The sequence below is a fragment of the Eleutherodactylus coqui genome, chromosome 10 (assembly GCF_035609145.1).
Source record: "Eleutherodactylus coqui strain aEleCoq1 chromosome 10, aEleCoq1.hap1, whole genome shotgun sequence".
Taxonomy (NCBI): Eukaryota; Metazoa; Chordata; class Amphibia; order Anura; family Eleutherodactylidae; genus Eleutherodactylus; species Eleutherodactylus coqui.
In genome coordinates this window covers 22,983,321-23,010,396 of record NC_089846.1, presented here as the reverse complement: position 1 = coordinate 23,010,396, position 27,076 = coordinate 22,983,321, and the positions used below count along the sequence as shown (strand labels likewise).

At 48.6% G+C, this 27,076-nt stretch overlaps 2 protein-coding genes across 3 annotated transcripts in view; one reads left to right on the top strand and one right to left on the bottom strand.

Annotated features, from left to right (window-relative positions):
* The window catches only part of FGD1 (FYVE, RhoGEF and PH domain containing 1), a 113,751-nt gene that overhangs the window by 33,621 nt on the left and 53,054 nt on the right, over window positions 1-27,076 (bottom strand). The gene's annotated exons all lie outside the window — the stretch shown is intronic.
* On the top strand, window positions 7,211-16,848 carry ITGAV (integrin subunit alpha V). The gene has a single exon (XM_066580557.1). It carries the CDS (start codon window positions 7,217-7,219, stop codon window positions 10,499-10,501), a length of 3,285 nt encoding a protein of 1,094 aa, XP_066436654.1. The 5' UTR covers window positions 7,211-7,216; the 3' UTR covers window positions 10,502-16,848.

Genomic DNA, 27,076 nt, shown 5'->3' with positions numbered 1-27,076 from the left:
TCTGTCTGTCATCGCAGATCCCGGTCACCCAGTTTTCCTAGACTCCTTCGTCAGGATGATCGCTGTAGGCAGACTGTCTGATGGACGTAGCTACGTAAATAACCCATCGTCGCCCCCACTGGTGCCCCCGAGTCCTACACTGGTAATAATAGTGAACTTCCCCTTTAAATCCAGAGGTTCTTCTTCTTGCTTGCACATAAACACGCTTGCTTGTGTCACTCCTCAGACAGAATTAATGAGATTTGCTCTCGGTTCCAAGGGTCACATACTTTTGGTACTGCGCCAATCCCGCCATGGTCAATTGTTTTTCCCCACATACAAAGCACATTTTTGCCATTAATCCAATGGATATTTTTAGCCTTATTTCCCGTATCTGCGGTATGTCGGCTACTGCATTTTCTTCTATATATGTAGCAGAGCTCCACCTATATAACATGTAGCTGCAAGTCATAGACTTCAACAATTAACCCTTCGCTGCTACCTGTAATGCCGCCAACGTACATCTCCCTCCATCCGACCCTACGATAGGTAATTAAAGGGACACTAAACGCTGGGAGCCTCTAAATATACAGTTTATACGGCACACTACTGCCAGGATGGGCTGACAACAGGGAACAATAGTAGACGTTCAATGACTTTCACCGCAAGTGGAGATCTGTGCGACTTCCGCCCCGTTGTGATATGGATGGAACGCGTACAGGAAAATAGAACATTGATTTTCATGGGTTAATGTGGATGAGCGATTTTTCGCTTGCACTGATAGGTTAGAAAATTCTATCGTACTCCCATGTAAAGGCGAGATTCTTGCGAGTGCGATGCGATTTTACTATTGAAAAAACGTGATTTTCACGTATGGGCGCAGCAATGCATTTTCTTGCAAAATGCATCAGAATCACAGGAAAAAAATAAATAACAGGTTTGAGTGCGATATTGGACTGATATCGCGCTCGCCCGTGCGAATACAGCCTCACATAGACTTTAGTGTCTAATGCAGGTCCCATATAGGCTACACGGCGAATATGCATATATAGGTCGTCATCACATGTGATCTCAGTATACGGCATCACATCTTCCATCAGTCATTGTTCCATACCCCCCCCCTCCACCCCCCACCGCTATTAGTTTTACGGAAAAAACGGTTTGCTTTCCCATCATATGATCGTTCCTGTTCTGACGATGACTTGCTGTCCGACGCTCTTCCAGACCGTTAACAGGATATTTTAGGACGGCCTGTAGGGCTGCCATTAATGGTGTCCTGTATCTTACTTGGCGAACGCACAGACGTTGATTTGCCGCCGGCTTATTACAGCCAGAGTCGTCCTGTAAAGGATCCGGTTCTAATAACGGATTGGACTGCCGCTATTACGCCATTTTGTGGTTTAAGGGTCACAATCCTATATATTAGCCCCAGAAATAATATCGCCCGCAGTGCAGACACGGGAATTATACCTTACCGCTAAATACAGGTTTGGCGCTGTGGATTATTCAGTAATGTTGCAGAAACATGACATAAAGCATTGAGACTAGACAATCCCCGGCGCTCATACCTGTCTCCGTGCCATACACCTGGAGTCTTCAAGAAGCTCCTTACTCAGCAGCTGGCGAGGACTGGAGGAGGGAGTGGCGACAGGAGGTGTTGTAATGTGTCACCGAGGCAGAGAGTGACAGCGCAGGAGGTGGGGGGTGTAGTCATAGAAAAACAACTGTCAGTCATAGTAGTCAGACAAGGGAGCAGAGCCAACTCTGTGCTGTGTACCTACCTGCCCTCCGCTAGGGGTCCGGCCGATTTCGCGTTCGAATGAGCGGACAATGTCGGAGTTCGCTTGCGCAACTTGTTTATACAGCAGATACATCGTTGGCTTGTTCCAATGGAAAATCGTTCACAGTGCAGACCACCTACAGGAGGCTGCGGCACAGTGTGCACACAGCACTCAAGGGGTTGTACCAAGGTGACAAGTTATCCCCCATTCACAGGATGATGCTGATCGGTGGGATCTCACAACGGATCTCCAGAATGGGAATTTCTCAAGACGTTGGTGCAAAAGAGCCTTAGCACATGTTCACACGTAGTGGACTTTGGCGCTGATCCACATCAAGAACGGCGCCATTTGTGTGAATTTTGACTTGGATCCGCAGCTGATTTCACCCTTTCAATTGAAGGGATGAAGTCTGCTGTGAAACCGCGTCAAAATCCGCATTAGAATCTGCGCCAATGGTGTGGAGTTTGACACGGAATTGCTGTGAATCTTCAGCAGCTGAAAAAAATCCGTAACAAACCTGCATGGAAATCCGCAGTGTGACACGGATTTTGGTGCGGATCCGCAGCAGATTTCGCCCCGAGGGTACGTTCCCGCTTGGAAGATTTACTGTGGATCCACAGCAAAATCCACAATGTTTGGTGCAGATTGTGATGTCACTGCTCCCATTCAGTTCACATGAAGGGTGAAGTCTGCTGCGGAGACGCGTCTAAATCCTCCGACCATCTTGTCGGAGGAGGGGGAAACCAGGCAGATGTAGATCGGGGACTATTGCCTCCCCTAGGTCCACCGGGCCAGACAATATTGCAGCAGCATCTTATGGAGCTACATGAACCATTGTCCTTCTGTCTCCTCCCCTCTGATGTTCCGAGGCGCCGCTGTCAGCCCATTGGCGCCCCTGCAGCCCAATCGCTAAGTTCTCGCAGCACGCCGCCATGCACTATCTTAGCATGTATGCGCACGTAATATGGGACCGTCACTGATCATGAGAATGGATGTGCCGTATGAACGGAGCAGCATTCTAGCATGTGCGTTGCAGCTCCATTCATCATTATGGGGCTACTACCAAGAAGTCGAGCGATCAGATATCTCCAGCAGTCCCATTGAGACAAATGAAGTGGCAGCGTACATGCCATAGTGCTGCTCCATTCATCCGGGGGACCACCGGTTCTCATGATCAGTGGCGGTCCCAGCGGTCAGACCCCACCAATCCGTGACTTAGCCCCTATCATGTAGATCTGTCTGTAAAGAGGGTCACAGCTAAAATGACGGGACATGTAATAAAGTGCATAGACAGCCTGGACTCCGGCAGTATACATAGTACTTACTGTAACCAGCAGCATGGGAGGGCGAGCCGGGAAAGGGAGGGACCGCCGTGCATTCCTAGCCCATTACCTGTCACCCTGATCCAAACAGCTGCATGTGACGCACACTTCCTCTCTCCCCGCGTACCTGACGCACAGGACCCGTCCCTCCTTCACACCTACCTACCCGCTACATTAACCTTTGCCATACAGATACGGTCTGCCCTATGCAGTCTTAAACAACACGTATGCGTTGTGTCCCTTAAAGGGGTCGTACGGAATTAGCAAAGCCTGGCTCTTTCTTGTAGACCAGTACCAGTCTTGTTCATAGGCTGTGGTTCAATTGTAACTCATCTCCACTCCAGTGAATGAGTCAGAACTGCAATACCAGAACCATCCTATGGTGGCGCTGTTTCCTTCATGCACACACACACTTTTTTGTGACTTGTTACCCAAAAAATGCATACAATGCCGTTGAGAAGGGTTTCTTGCTCTGCGCAGACTTACCATGCGGGCACAGAAAGCACAGGTGAAGCCCACTAAATAACAACAGAGCTTTACTTACCCTTCCACTGCCACCAGGATACAGCTGCACCCCGCTGTGGTCCCGCTATTTGTTGTGACAGCTGGTGTCCCCAGACGTCAGGTGATCGCTGCAGCCAATCAGAGACTGCAGCATCACGTCCCCAAATTCCTGGAATTATGGCGCTCGGAGTGCTGATGCTCGGAGAACAAGCGGTGATGCTGCAGCGATCACCTGACTTCTGGTGAGATCAGCTGCCACAGCAAACAGCGGGACCACAGCAAGGTGCAGAGCTGGATCCCAGCGGCAGCGGAGGGGTAACTATAGCTCAGTTTACTACTTTACAAGTAGCCCAAAGGGATGATGTTCTGTACCCGCACAACCCCTTTAATTCTGCTGGCAATCCCCATTAAAGTTGGCATGTATGGCCATCGCACTCCCTTTATTTGAGGACCTTCAGGACCCTCGCTCTCATGATCAGCGGGTGCTCCAGTGGTCGGACCCCACCAATCAGGTAGTGTCTTGTGGATACGGGATAACTATATTTTGTGGGCCAACCTCTTCAGGGGCCAGCAAGCACAAATTATCTACAGGTCTAGTCATGTACGGTAGTAAACCTCAGCCGCGCTATGTATGTATGGCTCCAGGCGACATACCAATCGCATCTTCTACAGGAGTGCTACATGCCAGGACTCGTTATATACCACACATTATGGCGGACATGCCGCCTCCGAGAATAGCCAAGCACCGCTGATGGGAAATGAGGTAGAATAGCGCTGTCCTATGGAGTGGTCAGTGGGGGTCACAGCAGGAGGTCCATAGCACAACACTGAATGTATCATCAGGGCCGTCTACCTAAAGGTACCTTTACATGGGCTGATAGTCGCCCAAATAATCGCATTGGCTGCAGCAGTCACATGGGGAACACCTCCGCTGCAATGAGCGACTATTTGGACAATGGTTGTCCCATTCTGGTCATAGACATGTTGGTCATTGCTGGTCATAGACATGTTGGTCATGCTTGACCGGCGTGACTATTATACATTACAGCTCTTCCAATTTTCCGTAGCGTCATCAGCGCGACACGTTTCTCTACAGTACGGGGAGGGGGGGGGGGGGGGGGTCCAGGACTTTCCAGGTACAGGAACAATCCCCAGTGCCCCCTGGAGGCTGCTGCCAGCCGAGGGATCTGGGTTAGAGGGGTATTGCGCCAATTCTGTGCGATCACCAGACATCAAGCCTCTTCTTAGCTATACTGGCTTCTTGGAGAGCCGAGTGGCGACTGACCCATCCACAGCAATACAGGGGGGCTGGATAGATTACTGCACAGCTAGTGCTGCAGGAGCCTGGGAAAGCTGAGTGGCAGTGACTGAGCTCATACTGGCTGACCTAATAGGTGATTTATAAAGTGTCAGCTCTGCAGGCCAGGAGGGGGGGGGGGGGGTGATTCCAGGGGGTTATGGCTCTATAAAGATGTGGAAGTGGCTGGAGGGATTATCAGGAGGCTCCTTATAAGGAGACTGGAGGAGAAGATGTTTATATACAGAGTGCAGGCAGCTCCCATATTAACCCCTCCTGTGCTGCAGGGAATTCTCAGGACACACATGTGTAATACTAGTGTCACGCACAATGAGCTCCATATGTGTCATGTCACAGGGCGCTGATGTCAGCGGTGGGGGAGGGGAGGGGCTCAGACAGAATTAGCAGGATCACTGGAATTAGGGGAAACTAAGTAGTTTATGGCACAAAACAGTAGTGTGCTAACAGGATGGGCACTGGCTCCTGGCACTGCCCCATCTGACCCCTTCAGCATGGTCACTGGCACTGCTCCATGTGACCCCTCCAGCATGGGCACTGGCTCCTGGCACTGCCCCATCTGACTCCTCCAGCATGGGCACTGGCACTGCCCATCTGACTCCTCCAGCATGGGCACTGCCTCCTGGCACTGCCCCATGTGACCCCTCCAGCATGGGCACTGGATCCTGGCACTGCCCCATGTGACCCCTCCAGTATGGGCACTGGCTCCTGGCACTGCCCCATGTGACCCCTCCAGCATGGGCACTGGCTCCTGGCACTGCCCTATGTGACCCCTCCCCAGCATGGGCACTGGCACTGCCCCATAAGACCCCTCCAGCATGGGCACTGGCACTGCCCCATCTGACCCTCCACCTGCTTCATCATTGACTGATTTAACCCATGCAACTCCCTCCCCGTGCTCATGACCCTTTCAATGCCAATATCTATTAACCAATGTTCCGATGTACAGCAGACCCCCCTCTCTTCTCACATCTGTCACTAATTTAACCCTTGCAGCACCTTATATCCGTGCCACTACCCGATTTAACCTCTGCAGCACCCTTATGTCCCTACCATTGTCTGATTTAACCCCTGCAATCCCCTCATATCCATGTCACCGCCTAATTTAACCCCTGCAGCAGCCACAAAATCCCTCTCTGATTTGACCCCTACAGTCCGACTCCATGCCATCCTCTGATTTAACCCCTGCACTCCCCTCATATCCCTACCATTGTCCAATTTAACCCCTACAGTCCCCTCATATGCCTGTCAGTGTCTAATTTAACCCCTGCAGCCCAATCCTATTCTTTTTACTGCCTAATTTAAACCTTGCAGCACCCTCATGTCCCTGTCTGATTTAACCCCTACAATCCCACTCCATGCCATCCTCTGATTTAACCCCTACAAACCCATCATATCCCTGACGCTGCCTAATTTAACCCCTACAGCACCCTCCCATCCATCTGATTTAACCCCTATAGCCCCACTCCCTGCCATCCTTATTTAACCCCTTCAGTCCCCTCATATCCCTGCCTAATTTAACGCCTGCAGTCCCCTCCTATCCCTGTTACTGCCTAATTTAACCCCTGCAGCCCCCTCTCCCTGCTCATGACCCTTTCACGGCCGCGATGCTTCCCTCCCGGTGCCCCCTTCTCCCTGCCCTTGCATTGTCGCGGCTCTCCCGGCTATTAACCCCTCCACTACCAGCTGCCTCCTCCTCCCCCGACCAGCAGCACGCTGACCCCGTTACAGCCGAGTGTCCTATAGTGACCCTGCAGAGCCGCACGTTATTAAAGGGGTTGTCCCGAGGCAGCAAGTGGGTCTATACACTTCTGTATGGCCATAATAATGCACTTTGTAATGTACATTGTGCATTAATTATGAGCCATACAGAAGTTATAAAAAGTTTTTTACTTACCTGCTCCGTTGCTGGCGTCCTCGTCTCCATGGAGCCGACTAATTTTTGGCCTCCGATGGCCAAATTAGCCGCGCTTGCGCAGTCCGGGTCTTCTGTGTTCTTCTATGGAGCCGCTCGTGACAGAGAGCGGCTCCGTGTAGCTCCGCCCCGTCACGTGCCGATTCCAGCCAATCAGGAGGCTGGAATCGGCAGTGGACCGCACAGAAGAGCTGCGGTCCACGAAGCAAGAGGTTCCCGGCGGCCATCTTCACAGGTAAGTATAGAAGTCACCGGAGCGCGGGGATCAAGGTAAGCGCTCCGGTAAGCTGTCTGTACGTCCCTGCATCGGGGTTGTCTCGCGCCGAACGGGGGGGGGGTTGAAAAAAAAAAAAACCCGTTTCGGCGCGGGACAACCCCTTTAACCCCCGCAGCGCCAGTGATGAGCCGCCGGCAGTCCCCGCCCTCCCGGGGTGAGCCGCTGCTGGCCCGGCCTCTGTGCCGCCCCCTGCCCGTCTGTGCAGAAAACAAGGAAAGTCCCCGGGAGCGGCGGAAGTTTGTGTCCGGACTGGCGCTCAGCGACATCGGCGTGATGGGAAGAGAAGCTCCGGCTCATCGCAGGCGCCTCCCGGCCGTCATGGGCGCCGCCGCCCTCCTCCTGCTGCTGCTGCCCGCGTCCTCCTGCTTCAACCTGGACGCCGAGAGGCCGGTGGTCCTGTCCGGCCCGGACGGCAGCTACTTCGGCTTCGCCGTGGACTTCTTCCAGCCAAGTCCCGGCTCTTCCTTCCTGCTGATCGGAGCCCCCAAAGCCAACACGAGCCAAGCCGACATCAGCCAGGGGGGCGCCGTGCAGAAGTGCGGCTGGAAGGACGCCAAGTGCCAGCCCATTGTCTTCGACTCCACCGGGAACCGGATCTATGGCAGCAACGACCCGATTGAATTCAAGTCCAATCAGTGGTTTGGGGCATCTCTAAGGGCAAAAGGTGACCAGATCCTGGCCTGTGCCCCCCTGTACCACTGGAGGACCCAGCAGAGGAAGCAGGAGAAGGAACCCGTTGGGACTTGTTACTTAAAGACCGGAGAAACCATAGTAGAATATGCCCCCTGCAGGTCCAACGCCAAACCCGATGCCCAGGAACAAGGCTTCTGCCAGGGCGGATTCAGTGTGGACTTTACCAATGCCAACCGGGTACTGCTAGGGGGGCCAGGAAGCTTCTACTGGCAAGGACAAATTATTTCAGACACGGTGGAGGATATCGTCGAAAACTACAACCCCAAAACCTACAGCACCACCTATGCCAACCAACTGGCCACCCGTGCCGCCAGCCCTCAGTACGACGACAGCTACTTGGGTTACTCGGTGGCAGTCGGGGACTTTAACGGAGACGGCATTGAAGACTTCGTTTCAGGTGTTCCCCGAGCCGCTCGGACACTTGGCATGGTGTCCATTTATGATGGCCAGAGTATGGCATCGCTGTACAACTTCACCGGTGAACAGATGGCGGCCTACTTTGGTTATTCCGTCGCCGCCACGGATATAAACGGAGATGGTTTGGTGGACTTGTTTGTTGGCGTTCCTCTTTATATGGACCGAGGTTCGGATGGGAAGCTTCAAGAAGTTGGGCAGGTGAACGTTTACGCTCAGCAAAGCAAATCAAGCCTACAGGTACTGACCAAACTGACTGGGTTTGATCTGTTCTCCAGATTCGGCAGTTCTATTGCCCCTCTGGGCGACTTGGATCAAGACGGTTTCAATGACGTTGCGATTGGTGCACCCTACGCGGGAGAAAATAAAAGGGGTCTGGTCTACATCTACAATGGCAAGAGCTCCGGAATGAGCACAACGCCATCCCAGGTTCTTGAAGGACAGTGGGCATCTAAGACCATGCCGGCAAGTTTTGGTTACTCTCTGAAAGGAGCCAGCGATGTTGATGAGAATGGTTACCCAGATCTGGTGGTTGGTGCCTTTGGGGCTGATAAGGCCATACTATACAGGTCTAGGCCTGTTATTACCGTGAACGCGGTGTTGGAAGTGAACCCATCACTCCTAAATCCCGACAGTAAGACGTGTAGCCTTCCCATCTTGGGTACTCAAGTCTCCTGCTTTGACGTAAAATTTTGCCTGAGAGCCAGCAGCAAAGGCAATGTCCCCCGAAACCTGGCGTTTAAGGTAGAAATCCTACTCGATAAGCTTAAACAGAAGGGTGCGGTGAGGCGGGCGCTGTTCCTCCACTCAAGGCAACCCACTCATTTGAAAGAAATGACGGTGGTCAATGGTGCACTCATGCAATGTGAAGAATTAAAGGCATATTTGCGGGATGAGAGTGAATTTCGAGACAAGCTTACTCCTATCACAGTCTTCATGGATTACCAAATGGATTACAAGGCCGCCGCTGATTCATCTGGACTTATGCCAATCCTAAATCAGTTCACCCCTGCCAACTTAACCAAACAGGCCCACATACTGCTAGACTGCGGTGAAGACAACATCTGCAAACCCAACTTGATTTTGTCAGTAGAAAGTGAGCAAAAACAACTGTATATTGGCGATGACAGCCCTCTGACTCTACTAGTTGATGCCCAGAATCAAGGAGAAGGGGCCTATGAAGCTGAACTTTTTGTCCATATCCCACCTCAAGCTGATTTCATTGGAGTTGCCAAGAAAAACGACACCTCCTCAAGATTATCCTGCGCGTTCAAGACGGAGAATCAGACCAGGCTTGTCGTATGTGATCTCGGAAACCCTATGAAGGCCGGAACGAGGGTAGTAGCATCCCTGCTCTTCAGCGTTCATCAGCTGAACGAGATGGATGACACGGTCAACTTTGACCTCCAGATCCAAAGCTCAAACCAATACGACAATACCAGTGCCAAAATATCACTACAGATAGCTTTGGCTGTGTTGGCAGCAGTTGATATAAGAGGAGTTTCTACGCCAACCGAAGTCTTCCTGCCAATTGCCAACTGGGAACCCAAAGAAAACCCAGCAACAGAAGATGACGTTGGCCCACTTATCCAACATATCTTTGAACTCCGAAACAACGGACCCAGCACGTTCAGCAAAGCGATCCTTAATATCCAGTTGCCTTACAAGTACCAAAGCAAAACCTTATTATACATCGTTCAATATGAAATTGATGGCCCAATGAATTGTATTTCTGATGTTGTAATCAACCCCCTCAACCTCACACCCTCCAGTTCGCTGGCAGAGGACATTAAAAACAACACCCGTACTGAACGCAACCGCCGAGATCTTCCACAAGTGGATGGAGACTTGCAGACCCTTAAGTGTGAAACGGCCCATTGTCTCAAGATTGAATGTCACGTGGAACGTGTGGAAAAAGGAAAAAGTGCCATTTTATATATTCGATCAAGACTATGGACACCAACCTTCATGAATAGCGAGAACCAAAATCATTCCTACTCTCTGAAGTCCTCAGCCACATTCCACGTCTTGGAATTCCCATATAAAAACATGAACGTTCCTGATATAAACAATTCTACGGAGGTCACTACTAACATTCTGTGGGTCAACCAGACGTCCGGGGCCCCGGTGCCCGTCTGGGTCATAGTACTTGCAGTATTATCAGGTTTGCTGCTTTTGGCTCTGATGGTCTTCATCATGTATAAGCTTGGGTTCTTCAAACGTGTACGTCCTCCTCAGGAGGAGGCCGAAAGAGAGCAGCTTCAACCTCAAGAAAATGGTGAGGTAGCCACAGACGCATGAGTCCATCATTCCTTTTCTCCGGGAATGATATCTGGTGTCGAGCTAACATGAAATCAGAATTTATTTACGTTAGACCAACGTAGCAATTCATTGAGGACTGAAGAGAATATCAAGTTGTAGTGTTTTTACTTTATGGTGGATCAATAGTCTTGACTATTGTCTCTCAACGTGACTGGCTCAACTTTGCGTAGGACAGGGCCGCTTTTATAATTGACCGTGACATCACAGGTTGTCCATAGGTACTACGGCATCTATCTGTAGGTCGATTTACATCCCGAACATTAAATGAGATTCAATGTATCTCTATGAACCCAGGTATCTAACCAAAAAGTTTTAAGAAACTTTGAATGTCAAAAAGTATACATATTTATATGCGATTTATGAACTTTTTAACTCCTTCAGATGTTGTAGAAGTTCTTTCCTTGGTCCACTTGCCCCTCATGGCTGAGGGTAACTTGGCTTCCTTTACGAATATAATCGTATGGGGATGTTTTAGTTTTATATTGCTATATTCATTATACTGTATGTTTTATTGAACGTATCTAAGGAGATGAACTAGCTTACTTTCAGCCATGTAGGTGAAAGTGATCAGAGGTGAATGTTTTGCTTGGAGCACTATTATGGAAACTTGTAACTTTTTTTTAAAGGACTTTCTGGGCAAATGCTACTGATGACCTACCCTCAAGATAGGGCATCAAGAGTTGATCACTGGGGTCAGGTGCTCGGGATCCCTGTTGATCAGCTGATCGCCCAGCCCACTGTCAATGCCGGAGGGCTGGACATCTTTATCGGGGTCAGGGCAGGAAGTCTAATGGGCGGCTTTGGTCTCATTGAAATCGTCAGGAACCAACCCGTCTATTACGCTTCTGTCTTTGACCCCAATGCAGAGCCGGAAGTGCAATAGGCGGCTGCACTCCTGTTGAGTTCAGGGGGAACGAAGCTGCCTATTAGACTTCCTGCTCTGACCCCGATGACGATGTCACTGACAGCTTGTTGGGTGATCGACTATTGATGACCCATCCTGAGTATTTGCCTGGAAAACCCCTTTAACGTTCCCATGTGCCAGCAGCATTGGGATGCATTTCTAAAATTCCTTGAATAGTTTCTATCAGTGGGTGTGATCTGTAGTTATATTAACCCAAACCATTTACCTCAAAAATAATTACTTTTATCGGTTTTAGTTACAAAAATTATGAAATTGATTTTTTTGGGGCGGGAGGGGTGGGGGTTGACCAAGAGGGTCCTAGGACTGGGCAGAGTATACTGAGTGACTGCAATAAGAGCTCGAAATTCCTCACGAGAAATTCACAAATGTTACATATTTGAGCACTTCTTCCTGTTTCTTGTAGAAAAGGGAAGAATCTTACTCCCCCCACAATTTTTGAAAAAGGCTGATGCCTTGCTGACAGGAGGTGTTGGGCCATCTCTCACCAGTGCCAAGTTATATGGATGACTTCTAGTAGCTTGTTAATGCGTGAATTTACTTAATTTTTTACATTTTATTTTGGTTATTTTCTATGGTGGATCCACAGTTGCACTTTTTCAAAAACTGTAGCTTCACGGCTCATCCACATGACAGCTGTACTTCCATATGTTTTTGATTTCATTGCTTCTAGGGAAAAGGGCAGCACCGTATGCTTCACGTGGAGTGCTCATAGCTCAGCATGGGGACATCAAGTGCTGCTGTACACGTGTGCCATGGGGTTATCCAGATAGGGGGAAACATGCCTGGTCCAATTCTGGTCTTAGCGATGCCTTCACTACCGTTTCCAGCCTTGTTTTGATACCAGGTTGTATGGTCTGGACTTCTAGGTGAGCTCATCAGCCGTGACAAAGAAGGGATTTGGTTATTAAATGAGCCAGTCAGCCCTCTGTGGTGACGTCCCTGATCATGTGGCTTGGTATCGGAACCAGACCGGAAGTGGAAGTGTTGGCACCACTAGACTCAAATTGGATGGGTGAGTTTTTCCCTCCCCAGATAACCCCTTTAACATGTGCATGTAGTTGGTATGATGGGGTCAATTTCTTAGAGAACCTCTTGAATCATCCAATCATTATAGCATTCCCCTTTAAATATATAGGCGGCGTTATCCTACGTATGAATAGGGTTTTGTATATTGCTTGACAATGCCGACAAAGATTTAGCTCAATTAAAAAAAAAAAACTACTAAAAAATAAAATGGAACAAAAAAACTTAAGCACTGGGAGAAACTCTGAAAATATTAACCAATAAGTGCACTTTTTAATCTTCTTTTTAGATTATTGTTAATGGCTAACAGAAATGTTGCTGATGAATTTTATTGAGTTTTTGTGTTACTGGTTCATCACTGCCAAAGGGGAAACTCCTCCGTAAATAAAGATCAACTTTTTATAGAGTTAGTTGTAACATATTACTTTTTATTTCTGATATTTTTAATGTATAACTACTATACAGCATGTAAAACTAAGCAAAAAATTGTGGGTCAGGGCTTTTTGGGGTCTGTTTACTTATGGGGTCTCATAGCCGCCTTCGTTAAAGGGGACCTATCACAGGATTGAATGGTCGGAGCTGGCTGCATGGCCCATCTGACTTTGTTTCCCATACTCCTCTTCCTTTGACCAGACGGCCTCTTCTTAGCTTCGGCTCCCAGCGCTGTCATTGTCATGTCGGACTTGATTGTCAGTCCCTCATCAGTGATGAAGAGTGAGCGGTGAGGATCGTCCTTGACGGCTGGACCTAAGAAGAGCCCGTCCAGGTGAAGGGAGATGAGTATAGGGCAAAGAAAGGGGAGATAAGACAGACAGAGCCATGCAGCAAACCCCGCTGATTCTACCCAGTGACAGGTCCTCTTTAAACAGCACCCTTCTTCTCCATGGACTGCATGTAGTATTGCAGTTTAACCCAATTTCTATGAATGGGGCGGAGCTGCAATACCAGACTCCGACTATGGACAAGAGTGGTGCTGTTTTTCTGGAAAGCAGCCATGTTTTTTAAAATCTTATACTACAGCAAACTATCACATAGGCAATTGCTGCACTTTCATTTGGACTTGGCCTCATGTATAAAAACTAGGCAAAAAAATGGAGGAGTTACCTAAATCAACCAATCAGATTCCTATTGTCATATTTCCAGTGGAGGGTTATTGAAGTGTTTTGATTGGGTGCTATCAGCAATTGCTTGGCCAAATTATAGAAAAGGGGGGGTTTGGTGACTTTTTAGCGCCCGTGGTATGCACACCGCTCCCGTGTTCTACTAAACCAAACTTAGCTCCTCATAGAGTTCTATGGAGATGAAAGTTCTCTTTAGTAGACCTCAGGCCACATTATGGCCGACTAATTCCGGCCTTCGTTGCTTTACTGCTTGATATCAAATAACACCTTTCCCTTCCAAAAAATCAGAAGGAAACCCCAGATGCCATCGATGTTCCTTGGTTTTGCAATGTTGTGCAGTAAAACATAGAAGAACGTACAATGTATAGCAGTCCAAATTGTAACTTCCCAGAGAATTTTGTACTTTTTTTTTTGTTTGTAAATGCATTTTTATATGATGGTACCTTTTTGTTTCTATAAAAGACAAAAATGATCTACTCCACCATGGCTGATTGTGATGTTGAGCAACAAGTAGTAATGTTTTAAAGGGGGGAGTGTAAAAAAAATAAATTGCCAATTGAGGGATAATGGGGTTAAAAGAAACAATTAAAAAAGACACCTATAGTTCCCTTTCTGATGGCCGCCGCTCCTGTCCCTACCTGCCCGATCCAGGAAGAGACTGCAGTGGTGACTTGCCGCTCATGCTTAGATGCCCACTGAGGCCAGTGATTGGCTGAACAGTCACATGAGCAATGGATGGCACATGACTGCTGCAGTCGCTTCGGGGTTCAGACCAGTGGGGACCAGAGCGGTGATGATACACCTGGGGGGGCATTGGAAAGAAAGCATAGGTTTTTTTTTTTAAGTTGGTCATAGATGTGCCAATTATTTGTCTGATCCAAGAGGTAATGGAGAAACCATAATAGTCGACCATTATTATTCTTTATCCTCCCTTCCATTTACTTAATGACCATTACTCCTGTGTGAAAGCATAGGAGCAATAATCCCATCAAAAACTACCCAAGGTCTGACCGTCGAATCAAGTCCTTGGTTTATCTGCCAGTGGTCCTTGATTGTAGGTCTAACGGTCTACCGGCTCCATCAACAGATTGTTGGCATATGCCAGTGAAATTGGTGGAATGTGCCAAGAAAAAAAATTGAGTCTTTGGCCAAATTTAGCCAATAGGTTCATACAGTCAGGGCTAGTGGGAATCGTTTTCTGGTTTAATTGGTTTGCCTCCCCGATAGATAAATAAATGTATGTGAACCCCACCTTTGAAAGTTGGACGGCAGCATTTTTGGATCGTTGATAGTAAAAACAAAGAAGTCTTTTCTGCTTGCTTTTTAGACGGTCTTGCACGCTAATGCTTTCCAGCTACCTTAGGCGATGTTTGACAATGGCCGATTCTTAGTTAAAGCAATACTGAGCTAATATTATTTTAGAACCGAGTCTGTCTGAAGAGACGAGGGACAAGGACTCCACTTTCTAGGGGACGGCAGAAAGACAAGTGGTTCCTTCAGCGGTTGTTGTTTTTGGATTGTACGTATACGCCATTAATCTATTGTTAGCGGTATCGCTGGGAAATGTTGGGCAGGGTGCCATGAGATGTTAGTAATTAGCAGATAAATCAATGTACAATGACGAGGGGTTCAATAAATAGGATTTCTATATGGTCATCCCCCATCTCTTCATCATGACTACTGGGTGATGTCATTGCTGGTCGTATCTTCTAGTTGTGAGGACCACAATCATCCTAAAGCTGGCAATACACATTAGATGTCTATCCGCCATACTTGTAGATTGTGCCAGGGCCCGCCATCTAATGTGTACGGGATGGGGGGGTGGTTTGTCGACAGATGTTGAGGGAGGTAAGCATTGGGCAGTTGGATTGCAACTTGCGTAATCCTTTTGTACTTGAGAAGATAAGCTGCCACCTGAGATGCCAAGCACACGTTGGTAAAGCCGTATGTTCACGGGGGAGCAGAGCAATAATCACTGGTGGATTAACCACCTATGATCAGCTGATTGTTGTGGAACAACGAGGGAAAGGTCGGAGTAGACAACCTCCTTCAAGGCCCAACAAAGTTATTTATTGTTAGTGATGAGCAAATATTAGAATAATTGGGTCGGGAGTGATTGGCCCAATTTTCCAAAAATAATCGAAAATCGAGACAACCCAATCCCTGTTAAAGTCAGGGGGAGTAAAAATTAGGTTCTGTAGTTTGACTTCCAGAAGGTCCCTAATGCAGCCAAATGACCCCAGATTGCATGGGAATACAGCCGCATGACGTGGTGGAGAATAATAAACACAAAGAAAACAAAAACTCCATACAGATGTTGTCCTTATCATCTAGCATTATGGGAAAGCAGATTGTCCACCTTTACTTTTTTTAAATTGGCCCAGGCTGACCTGATACGATTCCGCAAAGATCAGTCGCTGACCGATTTTTACCCGCTTTTAACCTTATTTATAGATATTAATCCTGGACTATATTGTGGGGACGTTACTAATGGGATAGGACGTGCATTTTTATCTTCAAAGTTGTGCCAAGAACATGGTTTTTAACACTTTCCTGTATTTATAATCACTTTTATATGACGTAGCATGGTGGTCATGTTGGGGGTTTAACCACTACTGATGAGGGGGTGGGGAAAGCCAGCTATTAAATCATTGGGAATGGCTGGTGACGGGGCTATGTCCAAGAAGAAACTCCTGATTAACATTAGTCATGAATGACTATGAAGTGGTAACTCGTTCCTGAGATCAGCGCTGTGTTGGGGCTCAGGTCACCTGGAGCAGAAATTTTTCATTTTCACCAATTTTGAGTTCTGTTTACAAAATTACGGCTGCCGCTAAAGTGTGTTCTGGATGCAAAGCGCTGACCATGAAATCAAATACACAGTAATATACATTTCTACAAGATTCAGCCGATCATTGCCAATTTTTTTTATATTTGTGAACAGAAAGAAGTCGTCGTCCTTAACAGCCAATCAGAAAGCAGCTCTCATTTTTCACGAGCAGGTTAGAAAATGAAAGTAGCCACCTGATTGGTTGCTTTGGGTAACTGCTCTGCTTTTTGTTTAAATTATTACTAGCCTTTCTTTTATAAACTTTAATTAGTGTTCGTTATTTTGGATTTTGCACTGATTTTCATATTTTCTGGTATTGAACGGCGGTTTTCTAGCGGTTTAGGATAATAATTGCGTTCCCTGTGATGCTTGACTGTAAAATAATAAAAGAAAACATTTCAATAAACTTCACACTTAAAAAAAAAAAGTTGTTTTGTTTCTTTGACGTCCATATATTTTGTTTTTTTTGCAGTACACGGTCTTACCGCAAATGGATTGGGCATTGAAACTCTACAAATGGTGTTTGGGAGAGGTGGAAAGACCCCCCCCCCCCCCCCCCCCAACCCCACCCCAACACCATTTGTTCCGTGAAAATAACGTTGCGGAAATTGACATGCGGGACGGAAGTGAACTCCATAGCATGTCAATTTTATCACCGTTTCCGCCACAGAATTCATCTCTTCTCTATGAGGGGGTGAATTCCGCAACAGAAATATGCAATAAAACCCGCTTCAAAATCCGCACCAAATGCGGGATTGCAGGCAGGTTTTCTGCTGATCTGCAGCGAAATGCACGCCGTGGATATTCTACTGCAAATCGCCCCCCGTGCGGACCTGACACGGGCTGACGGTCTTTGGGACGTCTGCCCGAGCGCTGTTCTCGTCTGCTTCTCTAAGCGCTTCACCTCCAGCGGGGAGCATTTACACGGATTGACAAGCCCGCGAGCCAACGAGGATTTTTAAACTGACTGGAAAGTCAGCTTAAGGCCCAATGTCCACGTGTGGAATGGAATTGCGGAAGTAATGTCCTCTTGCCGCTGGCAGGGTGGGATTCCGATGCGTGAACGACAAGTCAGCAATTTTTTTTCGCATTCACACAATACGATTATCGCTCAAATTCATTCGTTTGATCGAATTTTGAGCGATACTCGTCACATGTAAACGGGCCTTTAGGCCGCATTCACACAGATGACTTTTCACGGTTATTAAAGTGACCCTCCGATTCCATGATAAAATTCTGGCCTGGGACAGGAGGGAGCATCACTTCTGTCCCTCCAATCTGCTGCTGCAGAGCCAAGCTGTCGGCCATCCATGACAGCTACAACCATTTTCTAACTAACTAAAGCTCCATTTACACGGGACGAATGTTGGGCAAACGATGCCCGACATTCGTACCTGTGTCTCTGCGCTCCTGCTTTGGAGTTAGTAGAGTTGGCTCGTTCACGGAGCGGCCAGCAGGGGGGCAGGGCAGTGCAGGAGATTTCTCTCCTCTCGCTTCCCCGCCCATCTCCATCGAGATAACACAGCGGCTGTTCACTACTGAACAGCCGCTGTTTAAACTGAACGATGAGCGAATCGCTGATTTTTGCGCGGATTCCACATAGACAACTTGCATTGAAGTCAATGGAAGCCATCTGATCTGCAGCCCTTCTGCAATGACATTGCGTAAAGGCTGTGGATTCCGCGTCATCGCCTAGCAAAGCAGAGATTTAAAAAAAAAAAAAAAAAAATCTAGCGCGCATGTCCGGTGGCTCGCCGTGTGGATCATCTGCAGTACACAGAAAATAAAAGAAAGGCAGGTACACGCTGATGCCGACCGGGCATGCGGAGTCCGATCGGCCCGTGTTCAGCCGGCCAAACGCTGAGATAAATAACAAATAATACAACTAATTAATTAATCAGTTGTATCTAACAAAAACTAGTTCAGCCATAGAATCCATATTTTACCAGTCCGCTCACAAGGTGAACGACTTACCCCTCCATAAAAGGAGGGAAATAACACTTTCTACGAAAACATTAGCGTGGGAAGGGGGCGATGAATCCAGAGTTTTGCTACAGACACCCCTTATCCCTCCAGCTGCCCCTTAAATACTAAAACAGCTGTCACACACCATCACCGCTGGCCAATGACATCCTTGTTGCTGGGCGGAAGAGAACATCTGCCACAGTGACAAGGACCCATTGGATGAAGGGCAGAGCCAATCAGCTGGCGTTGCTAGTGGTCCACCAATTCTGCCTTGAAAAAAGGCGGCAAAACTGAGGACAATTTAGGCGGGAAAATAGTCACAGCCTAACAGAAGGCAAAAGGACGGCTCTATGGGTGTGGATCCCAGGTGGATCCCTCCTGATGGTCCAGGATCCTTACATTCAGGGTCCGTTTACACCAAATGATTTATCATTGGAATGAGCGATTGAGTCGTACAAACCGTTTAAACGGCCGTTCAACCCAGAAAGCGGTCGCCAGGGGCGTAACTATGGAGGGTGCAGGGGATGCGGTTGCACCCGGGCCCATGAGCCTTAGGGGGCCCATAAGGCCTCTCTTCTCCATATAAGGAGCCCAGTACTATGAATAAAGCATTATAGTTGGGGGGCCCTGTTACAGGTTTTGCATTGGGGCCCAGAAGCTTCAAGTTACGCCTCTGGCGTTCGCATTCGCTGTATGAGTGAAATCTCGGCCAGAACCGAGTGCTGAGGATGGTTTAACTGTTCCCACATGAAGGGGTAGGAGTGCGGAGTCACCAGAAGTAGTCTTCACATATAAATATGTATACACGAGCCCTGACTCTCCAGTTGTCCTGCTTCCACCAGGTGGCGCTGTCTTATAGACAGGAGGTACAGACTCCAGGTACGGTATACATCTCCCCTCTCTAGGAGACGCGGGTGCGGGGAAAAATAACGTACAGTGCGTAAGAGAAGAATCCGCTGGAGCCCTTATTATATATCATGTCTATTATATCGTAATACAGTAAAGCAAAAAAAGTTGTCATTTGGACCTGACAATACTAATGGCGCGTTCACATGGCGTATGTGCGATGCTTATTATGAGTGAAATTTAATTTGCGCAATTAATACACAGTGAAACGCACGAATGGGTTCATTCACACGTACGTACTTTTTCACGCAATGTTTGCTTGTGTAAATGCACGTCGTGTCCTATTTTGATGCATATTACGCGCCACAATAGACCAGTGAAATGTATGGACCGGCGCTATATGTGGTGAATACGCAGGAGACCTGCAAATTCATTGCATATTTGTGCAGGAAATCAACAGGCCCTTCTGCGCACTATTTTACATGCGCAAATATGCAGTATATATGTGCGCACAAAAACCCACAGATGCGGACGAAATACGAAGACGAATGCCATTTTGGGTTCACACAGGGCGGATTTGCCGCGGAAATTCCTCCGGAATTTCGCCGCGGCTAATCCGCCTGCAGCCTCTAATCCCGGGATCAGCCAGCCATGTGGACGAGATTTCTCAGAAAACTCGTCCACACGGGGCGGCAAAGCCAGCACTGCGGCGCAGATTCGCCGGCCGCAGCATGTTTATTTTTTAACTTCTTCCGCTGCGGCTGCGCTCTCCTCTATGGGAGCGCCGGCCGCAGCGGAAGGGCAAGCGGCCAGGCCGCTTCAAAACCCGCGGCTAAGTGCTGCGAGTTTTGAAGCAGCGCTTCTCCCGGCGGAAATCTTGCGGGTTTTTTGCTGCAGCCAAAGCGCAAGATTTCCGCCGGGAATCCGGCATGTGAGCACCCAGGCTTATACGGTATGTTCATATGGGGCAGATTTGCCATGGATTTTCTGTGCGTGCCCTCCCCTCCACACGGAAAATGCCAGATTCATACCAGCGTATGTTTATTTACACGTGTATTGGGCGTTGCATATTTTACAGTAGTTTTTGCATGCGCAAAAAACATGCACCACTGCTCTCAGCCAATGAAATGCCAATTACTTTGGTGGGTTCCAAATGGGTTCTTTCCCTGCACAGGAAAATAGAACATGCTGCGACTTAAGTGCACACGCCAAATCCGTGCATGTGAGCGAACCCAGGGAAATCGATCAGTTCTGTTGCCTGCGTATTGCAAGCGCAAATTTTTCATGCGCTTTTATGCGTGCCAAAACGTCTGTGCGTATCCAGTCTAAGGCTACATCCACATGGGTGAGATGGCGACGTGTATTTCACGCGCGAATGCAATTTCTGTGAAATTGCGTTGCTCAGGTGTGTGTTTCGTGTGCCTCAGAGGATCGCAAGTGTTTCCCGAATGACATTTGGCGCAAGATTTTTTTTATATGCGTCAAGAAAATCGTTCATCTGAAAGAAGCCGTAGGAAACCGTTGGTTCGAATAGACGCAATTTTTTTAACGCACCTACTTTGCGTCAAATGATGCTTGTGTGAAAGAGGGCTTATGGTACGACGCGTCCGTGAGTAGGCGGAGCCCTGAAACTATGTATAGATGGCGGTCTGTAGTATGTGCAGACATGACCCATGGTGTACTGAGGCCGCGATGTTAGTGCATGCTGCGGACCTCCGGGAATGAAGTTTGCGGCACTAGTTTGAAGAAGGACAGCAACCAGAAAGCTGGAGGTGCCTTGCCATTCTGAGAGTTCAAGTAGCGAGCCTCCTCTGGAGCTGAAATAGTACTCCGGCGTTACTGCAGTAAAAGTTTAATTTTATTAAAAAATCTGTCCTCCATCTCCGTCTGTCAGCTGTTGCGCCATCAGGAACCTGTTGTCGCGCCACTAACCGCCACTCTGTGCCACTGACATCACTGATCCCTCTATCTGCCGCTTCGGCCTCTTCACAATAACATCAGTCAACACAATGCAAATATGACTCAGTAGCTAATACCTGCGGTCAGTGTAAATAGGGGGCAGCAGCTGTGATCAGTGATCCACCTGTGCAGGAGGCCCCTCTACCGGGAGCGGACCCCAATCCAGCAGCTGCGATCAGTGATCCTCGTGTGCAGGAGGCCCCTCTACTGGGAGCGGACCCCCATACAGCAACTGCGATCAGTAATCCGCCCGTGCGAAGGCCTCTCTACTGGTAGAGAACCCCCATCCAGCAGCTACGATCAGTGATCCGCCTGTGCAGGAGGCCTCTCTACCGGGAGCAGACCCCCATTCAGCAGCTACGATCAGTGATCCGCCTGTGTGTGCAGGAGGCCCCTCTACTGGGAGCGGACCCCCATCCAGCAGCTACGATCAGAGATCTGCCGGTGCAGGAGGCCCCTCTACCGGGAGCAGACCCCCATCCAGCAGCTACGATCAGTGATCCGCCTGTGTGTGCAGGAGGCCCCTCTACTGGGAGCGGACCCCCATACAGCAGCTGCGATCAGTGATCCGTGTGTGCAGGAGGTCCCTCTACTGGGAGCGGACGCCCATCCAGCAGCTACGATCAGTGATCCGCCTGTGCAGGAGGCCCCTCTACCGGGAGCGGACCCCCATCCAGCAGCTGATCAAAGCCCCAGAGTGGTGCAGAGCTCTCAAGACACACAATAGAGCTCTGTGTATCCCATCCCCTCTATATTAAAGTATAATTCAATATGCAGTAATTAGAACCAGTGTTTATGTGCCGTGTGACACTAAACTGTCATCTGGTACGTGTAGAAGAGCTGAGTTTGTCATCATGTCACAATGGGTTATCTATGGTTTGACATAGTAGCACAGCGGTTCAGTCTGCATTGGGGCTCACAAGGGAGTGTTCACACGTAGCTGATTTGTTGCAGATTTATATTTATATATATTTACACGCTCAATACGCGAATACTAGAACCCTTTTTTTTTATATGCGCCTATATTTCCTGCATATTTCGGTCGCACAAAAAAAACGTAGGCGCACAAAAGGTCCCCATAGAAGTCAAGGGAGATGGCTTGCTCTATTTTCCTGCGCGGTCTCCATAGGAGTCCACAACTTAGAATGGGAATGCACAAATGCGTGCAAAATATGCTAGGAGATGCATGGAACACTATGTAATCGCGCAAGAAAAAAAACGCATCCGGAACTCATTATACTAATTAGCCATTTCAATCAGTGCGTCTTTGCCACACGCAAATAAACATCTCTTGTGCGTGAAAAATGTACAATAAAATACACTAGTTCCTCAAAAAACGCTTCTTTCATGCGCCTGCAAATATGCGTACGATCATGTGGGGGGGCCTAGGGGTGGCTTCACACTGTCAAGGGAATCGCACGATTTACCAGCGCTGTGAGGCTGCAAGAAATCGCTAAATTATAAAGCCAATGGCTTCAAATGGCTCCATGGACATGTGCGATGTTTTAACGCTTGTGTTGCCACAGCAGGAGATAGTGATCTTCTCCCATTCATGTCAATGGGGCCAGCGGCCGCAGTGCCGGCCCCATTGAAATGAATGGGAGATGCTCGCGGTCCTCTGCCACTCCTGTGACAGCAGTGCCAGGGGACTCCCTGTAGCGAGGATTTTCGGTTGGAGGCGGTGGGGATGGCGGCTTAAAATATAAGCCTCCTCCAGAAAATAATACATGACTGTTGAAAAAAAAAAAAATAATAATACGTCACCTGGGAAGCGCTGTCATCTTTGGCACGTTTTTTCGCAGGTGGCGGCACTCTTCTTCTCCTTGTCTTCTGGCTGGGAATTTAAAAATCCCCGCCCCCTGAAAGTGCTGCCTCTGATTGGCTGAGTGATGTGACCAATCAGAGGCAGCGCTGCCTCTGATTGGTCACAGCGCTCAGCCATTGAATGAGCGCTGCCTCTAATTGGTCACAGCGCTCAGCCAATCAGGGGCCGGGAAAGCAAAGTGGACGAGATTTGCAAAAATCTCTTTCACACGCTCCCAAGAGTCCACTGCAGACAAGCCACGCAGAAACTGACATGCGGGGCGGAATTCAAATCCGCGACATGTCAATTGTATCGCCGTTTCCGCTGTGGGCTCTCTTCTCTATAGGAAAAGATTACACGCGGAAAAGCCGATTCAAAAAATTGTGCGGAATTTGCGTGCGGTCCCGCTACAGACATTCCGCAAGATTTCTGCCCTGTGAGAACCCAGAGGCTTATATGTGTAAAACACTGCAAGAGTCACGTAGCGTTTTGCCGCCGTGGAGCGGTCTATCACTGCGTATAGCAGCGGTTTTGTACTGCTCATGACAGAGTATCCATCCCACGCCCGCTGTCATGCGCAGTCTTCCTGTTTTTTGTTTTGTTTACATTTCCAGCTCTGTCGCTTCGCCGTCCATACGCAACGTAATTGTGTATGGAGAACAAGGGGCTCAATCGCGCAAAATACGCAGCAAAATAGAACACGCATAAAATTGGCCAGCTGGAAAAGATAGGACTTGTTCTATCTCTTGCTGGAATATGCCGGCCGTTCCCACAGACTCCTCTGGGAGCCTATGAGAGCCATCAGAAAAGGTACGGGGGAGGGAATTTACCAGCGGCTCGCGTTGCTAAAGTCCCCCCCCCCTCCCCTTGCCGAAAGCTGTCATAGGTTGGGGAGGGAATTTAGCGTGGCAAGCGCTGCTAAAGTCCCCCCCTCCCCTTCCTCTTGCTGGTGGCTCCCATAGGCTTCTATGGGAGCTTCTATTGTTGCTCTCAGCTGGCAAGGGGAGGGGGAGAGACTTTAGCAGCACTAATGTCTCCCCCGGGCCCACGGAATTCCGGTCTGCGGTGTATATACTCCACAGCCTGGCCGTGTGATCGGACGAGAAATGGGAGATTTAGCCGTGACTTGGTCATGGCCTTCTCCCGTTCATGTGATTTCTGGCCACAATGCAGGCGGACAAAAATCGCAACGCCTGTGTGAATTGTAACGTCGTTTCGTTTAAACACAGCCAGCAAGAGGATGACGAGTGATAGTTTGCTGACTAGTTGCTAGTCGCTTCGTTTCTGCTCACCTAAAAATAGTCGCTGGTTGATTAAAAGTAGTCTGATGTAAAGTCGCAGTCCTTTGTATTTGAACTAATTTGTATGCAGACCCCCTACTTTTCGGTGCGAGTCGCTCCGTGTAAAGGTATCTTTAGCTTGCTTCGGCCGGAATCAATCACCTGAATACCCCACCTCGCCGCGGACAGAAGACCGCCTGGGGCTAGGGGGTAATGCAGGCTGGAGCATGTGAGAACCTCTGTAGGTCCAAGGCGTACACAACAGCAAAAAGCGCGAGAAGGAAGCAGCGCAAGACGAAAAGTAAAACTCTGTAAAAGAAAACAAAAATAAGATGTCAGCGCTTTGGTCTACGAAACCACAAGATTTTCTCTGTAAATGTCATCCTTTGTTCCCCTGCAGTGTGGCGGTCCGTCGGCGCACGCACCCACCCCGCCATGTAAGGAAGCTGCTGTGCCTGTTCCCTGACACGCGACGTCCTTTATCCCCGGCGCTGCGCCCTCATGTCTGCAGAAGCCCCACCTTGTCATGTACCTTCTATAGACAGAGCGGATGAAAGGAGATGACAGAATCGTATCACCGTCTGATGCTGCGGGTAAAGGCAGAACAGCATCAAAATGATGCCAACGGGAGGCCCAGAGGCGCCAGAAAAAAATCTACGACTCTTAAGTGCGGTTGTATCCAGAGATAATCGTTCCTGCGCTTTCACACAGCGGCGCGGATCGCTCAGTGACTGGAGGCAGAGCGGCCGGAGATCGCTGACTGATACTTACCCATCTCCAGTCAGAGTGAACAGGCAGTCGTTGATAGAAGAATGACTGCCTGTTCAATTAGGCTGAATGTCGTTTCATTTCCACGCCTGCACAAACTGAACAGCGAATAAATTATCGTTCGTCATTCAGTCGGCAATTACACGGAACAATTATCATTCAGATTCCCACAAATTATCGTTCCAGGGCCCCTTGGATTCTGAGCTGCACACCGCTCTGGTCACAACTCACAGGCGGTGGCACAGCTCTGCCAGCTCCACACGGACACCCTAACCACCCTCCGAGGGTGTTTAAGCCATCCGTAAAAAATATGCACCTAATACGCAGCGCAAATACACCCATGTAAATGAGCCCTTAAAAACGGCCCTTTGGAGGCAACCATTGCTGATGTGGCCCTCGGTGGAAATGAGTCGGACACCCCCGACATAGAAGTTGGTCCACTAAGATTGATGGAAGTCCGGGAACCTCGGCTTAGCTCGCACCCCACGCTGTGTGTACCCCACACTGAGGGACGGTCCAGTCAAATGGGTTTTGGATTACCTTTTAGGGGTAACACATTGAATTAAAAAAGCTGCACTAGGGGCTTCTTCAGACGACAGTATTTGCAAGCGTAGCATGGAACCCACTGATGTCAATGGGTTTGTTCTCATAAACGTGTTTTGCGCGCACGATTAAATCAGGAGAGGGGCGTTTTTAGTAAAATAGGGCCTACGTGCGCAAAAAATACAATGCGCCAATATGTACGCAAATCTACCTCATTCACGATGCAAATGCGTTGCTCTAAATCGTGCACAATTGCGCATTCTGTCGTCTGAAGAAGCACTAAAGGCTCTCTCACACACGCGTTTACCGCGCGTATCTCCTGCGCTGGGAGCACACAGCAATGCATTGCGTACTGCGGTAAACCAACAAATCCCCATACACTACGCTCATAGTCCTGTTATGGCTCCATGTATAACCCGTAGATGTAGCTGCTGTAGTAAGGCTCTGCGGTGCACAAGTTGTATGTTTAGTGCTACAGGTAAGACTGGACCCCATACTGGAAATTCTGGACATCCCAAGACGGCTTTCAAACCCATCCTTGGCGCTAAATATATGGATTCTATAGAGCAGTAGCATGACTATGTCTATGTGCAGGAGCCACAAGGGGCCCTCATTTCTATGTTGTAGGGTCACTAGGGGACATTCATCAGTGGAATAACTATAATGGGTGTAGAGGATGCAGTCGCATATGGGCCCTCGAGCCGTAGAAGGCCCATAAAGTCTCTCTTCTCCAAGTAAGGGGACCCGTACAATAAATGAAGCCTTATAGTTGGGGGCCCTGCTACAGATTTTGCATTGGAGCCCCACAGCTTCACATTATAGCTAGGGCATCCTTACTGTGTACCACAAAAAGAGGATGGAGCGCAAAGGGGCACTATTACTGTGTGGGGCACTAGGGGGGCACCATTATTGTGTGTTACACAAAGGAGGGCACTATTACTGTGTGGGGAGCATAAAGGGGCACTATTACTGTGTGGGGCACTAAGACGGCAGCATTACTGTGAGTTACACAAAGGAGGGCGCTATTACTGTGTGGGGAGCATAAAGGGGCACTATTGCTGTGTGGGGCACTAAGGGGGCACCATTATTATTTTGTGTTACACAAAGGAGGGCACTATTACTGTGTGGGGCATTAAGGGGGCACCATTATTGTGTGCTACATGAAGGAGGGCACTATTACTGTGTAGGGAGCATAAAGGGGCACTATTGCTGTGTGGGGCACCATTACTGTGTGTTACACAAAGGAGGGCACTTTTACTATATCAGGGCACAAAGACCTGGATTGGAAGGGGTTATTGATGTAGCCTAAATTTTTGTTTTGTCCCTTTTTTCATTCCTTGAACGTTGGGTGGTACGGTCCCGACATATTACATAGTTGTAGTATAGCATATATGTCCGTATGGCATCTAAATGTTAGGCTTCTAATTGGAGAAATAAGTAGCGTATGGAGCCATAGACTTCAATGGGTGATGCATTACGGATGTGTGTTG

What these genes read in the sequence shown, in the direction of transcription:
- ITGAV (XM_066580557.1), top strand. Translation starts at nt 7,217, where the DNA reads ATGAGCCGCCGGCAGTCCCCGCCCTCCCGGGGTGAGCCGCTGCTGGCC.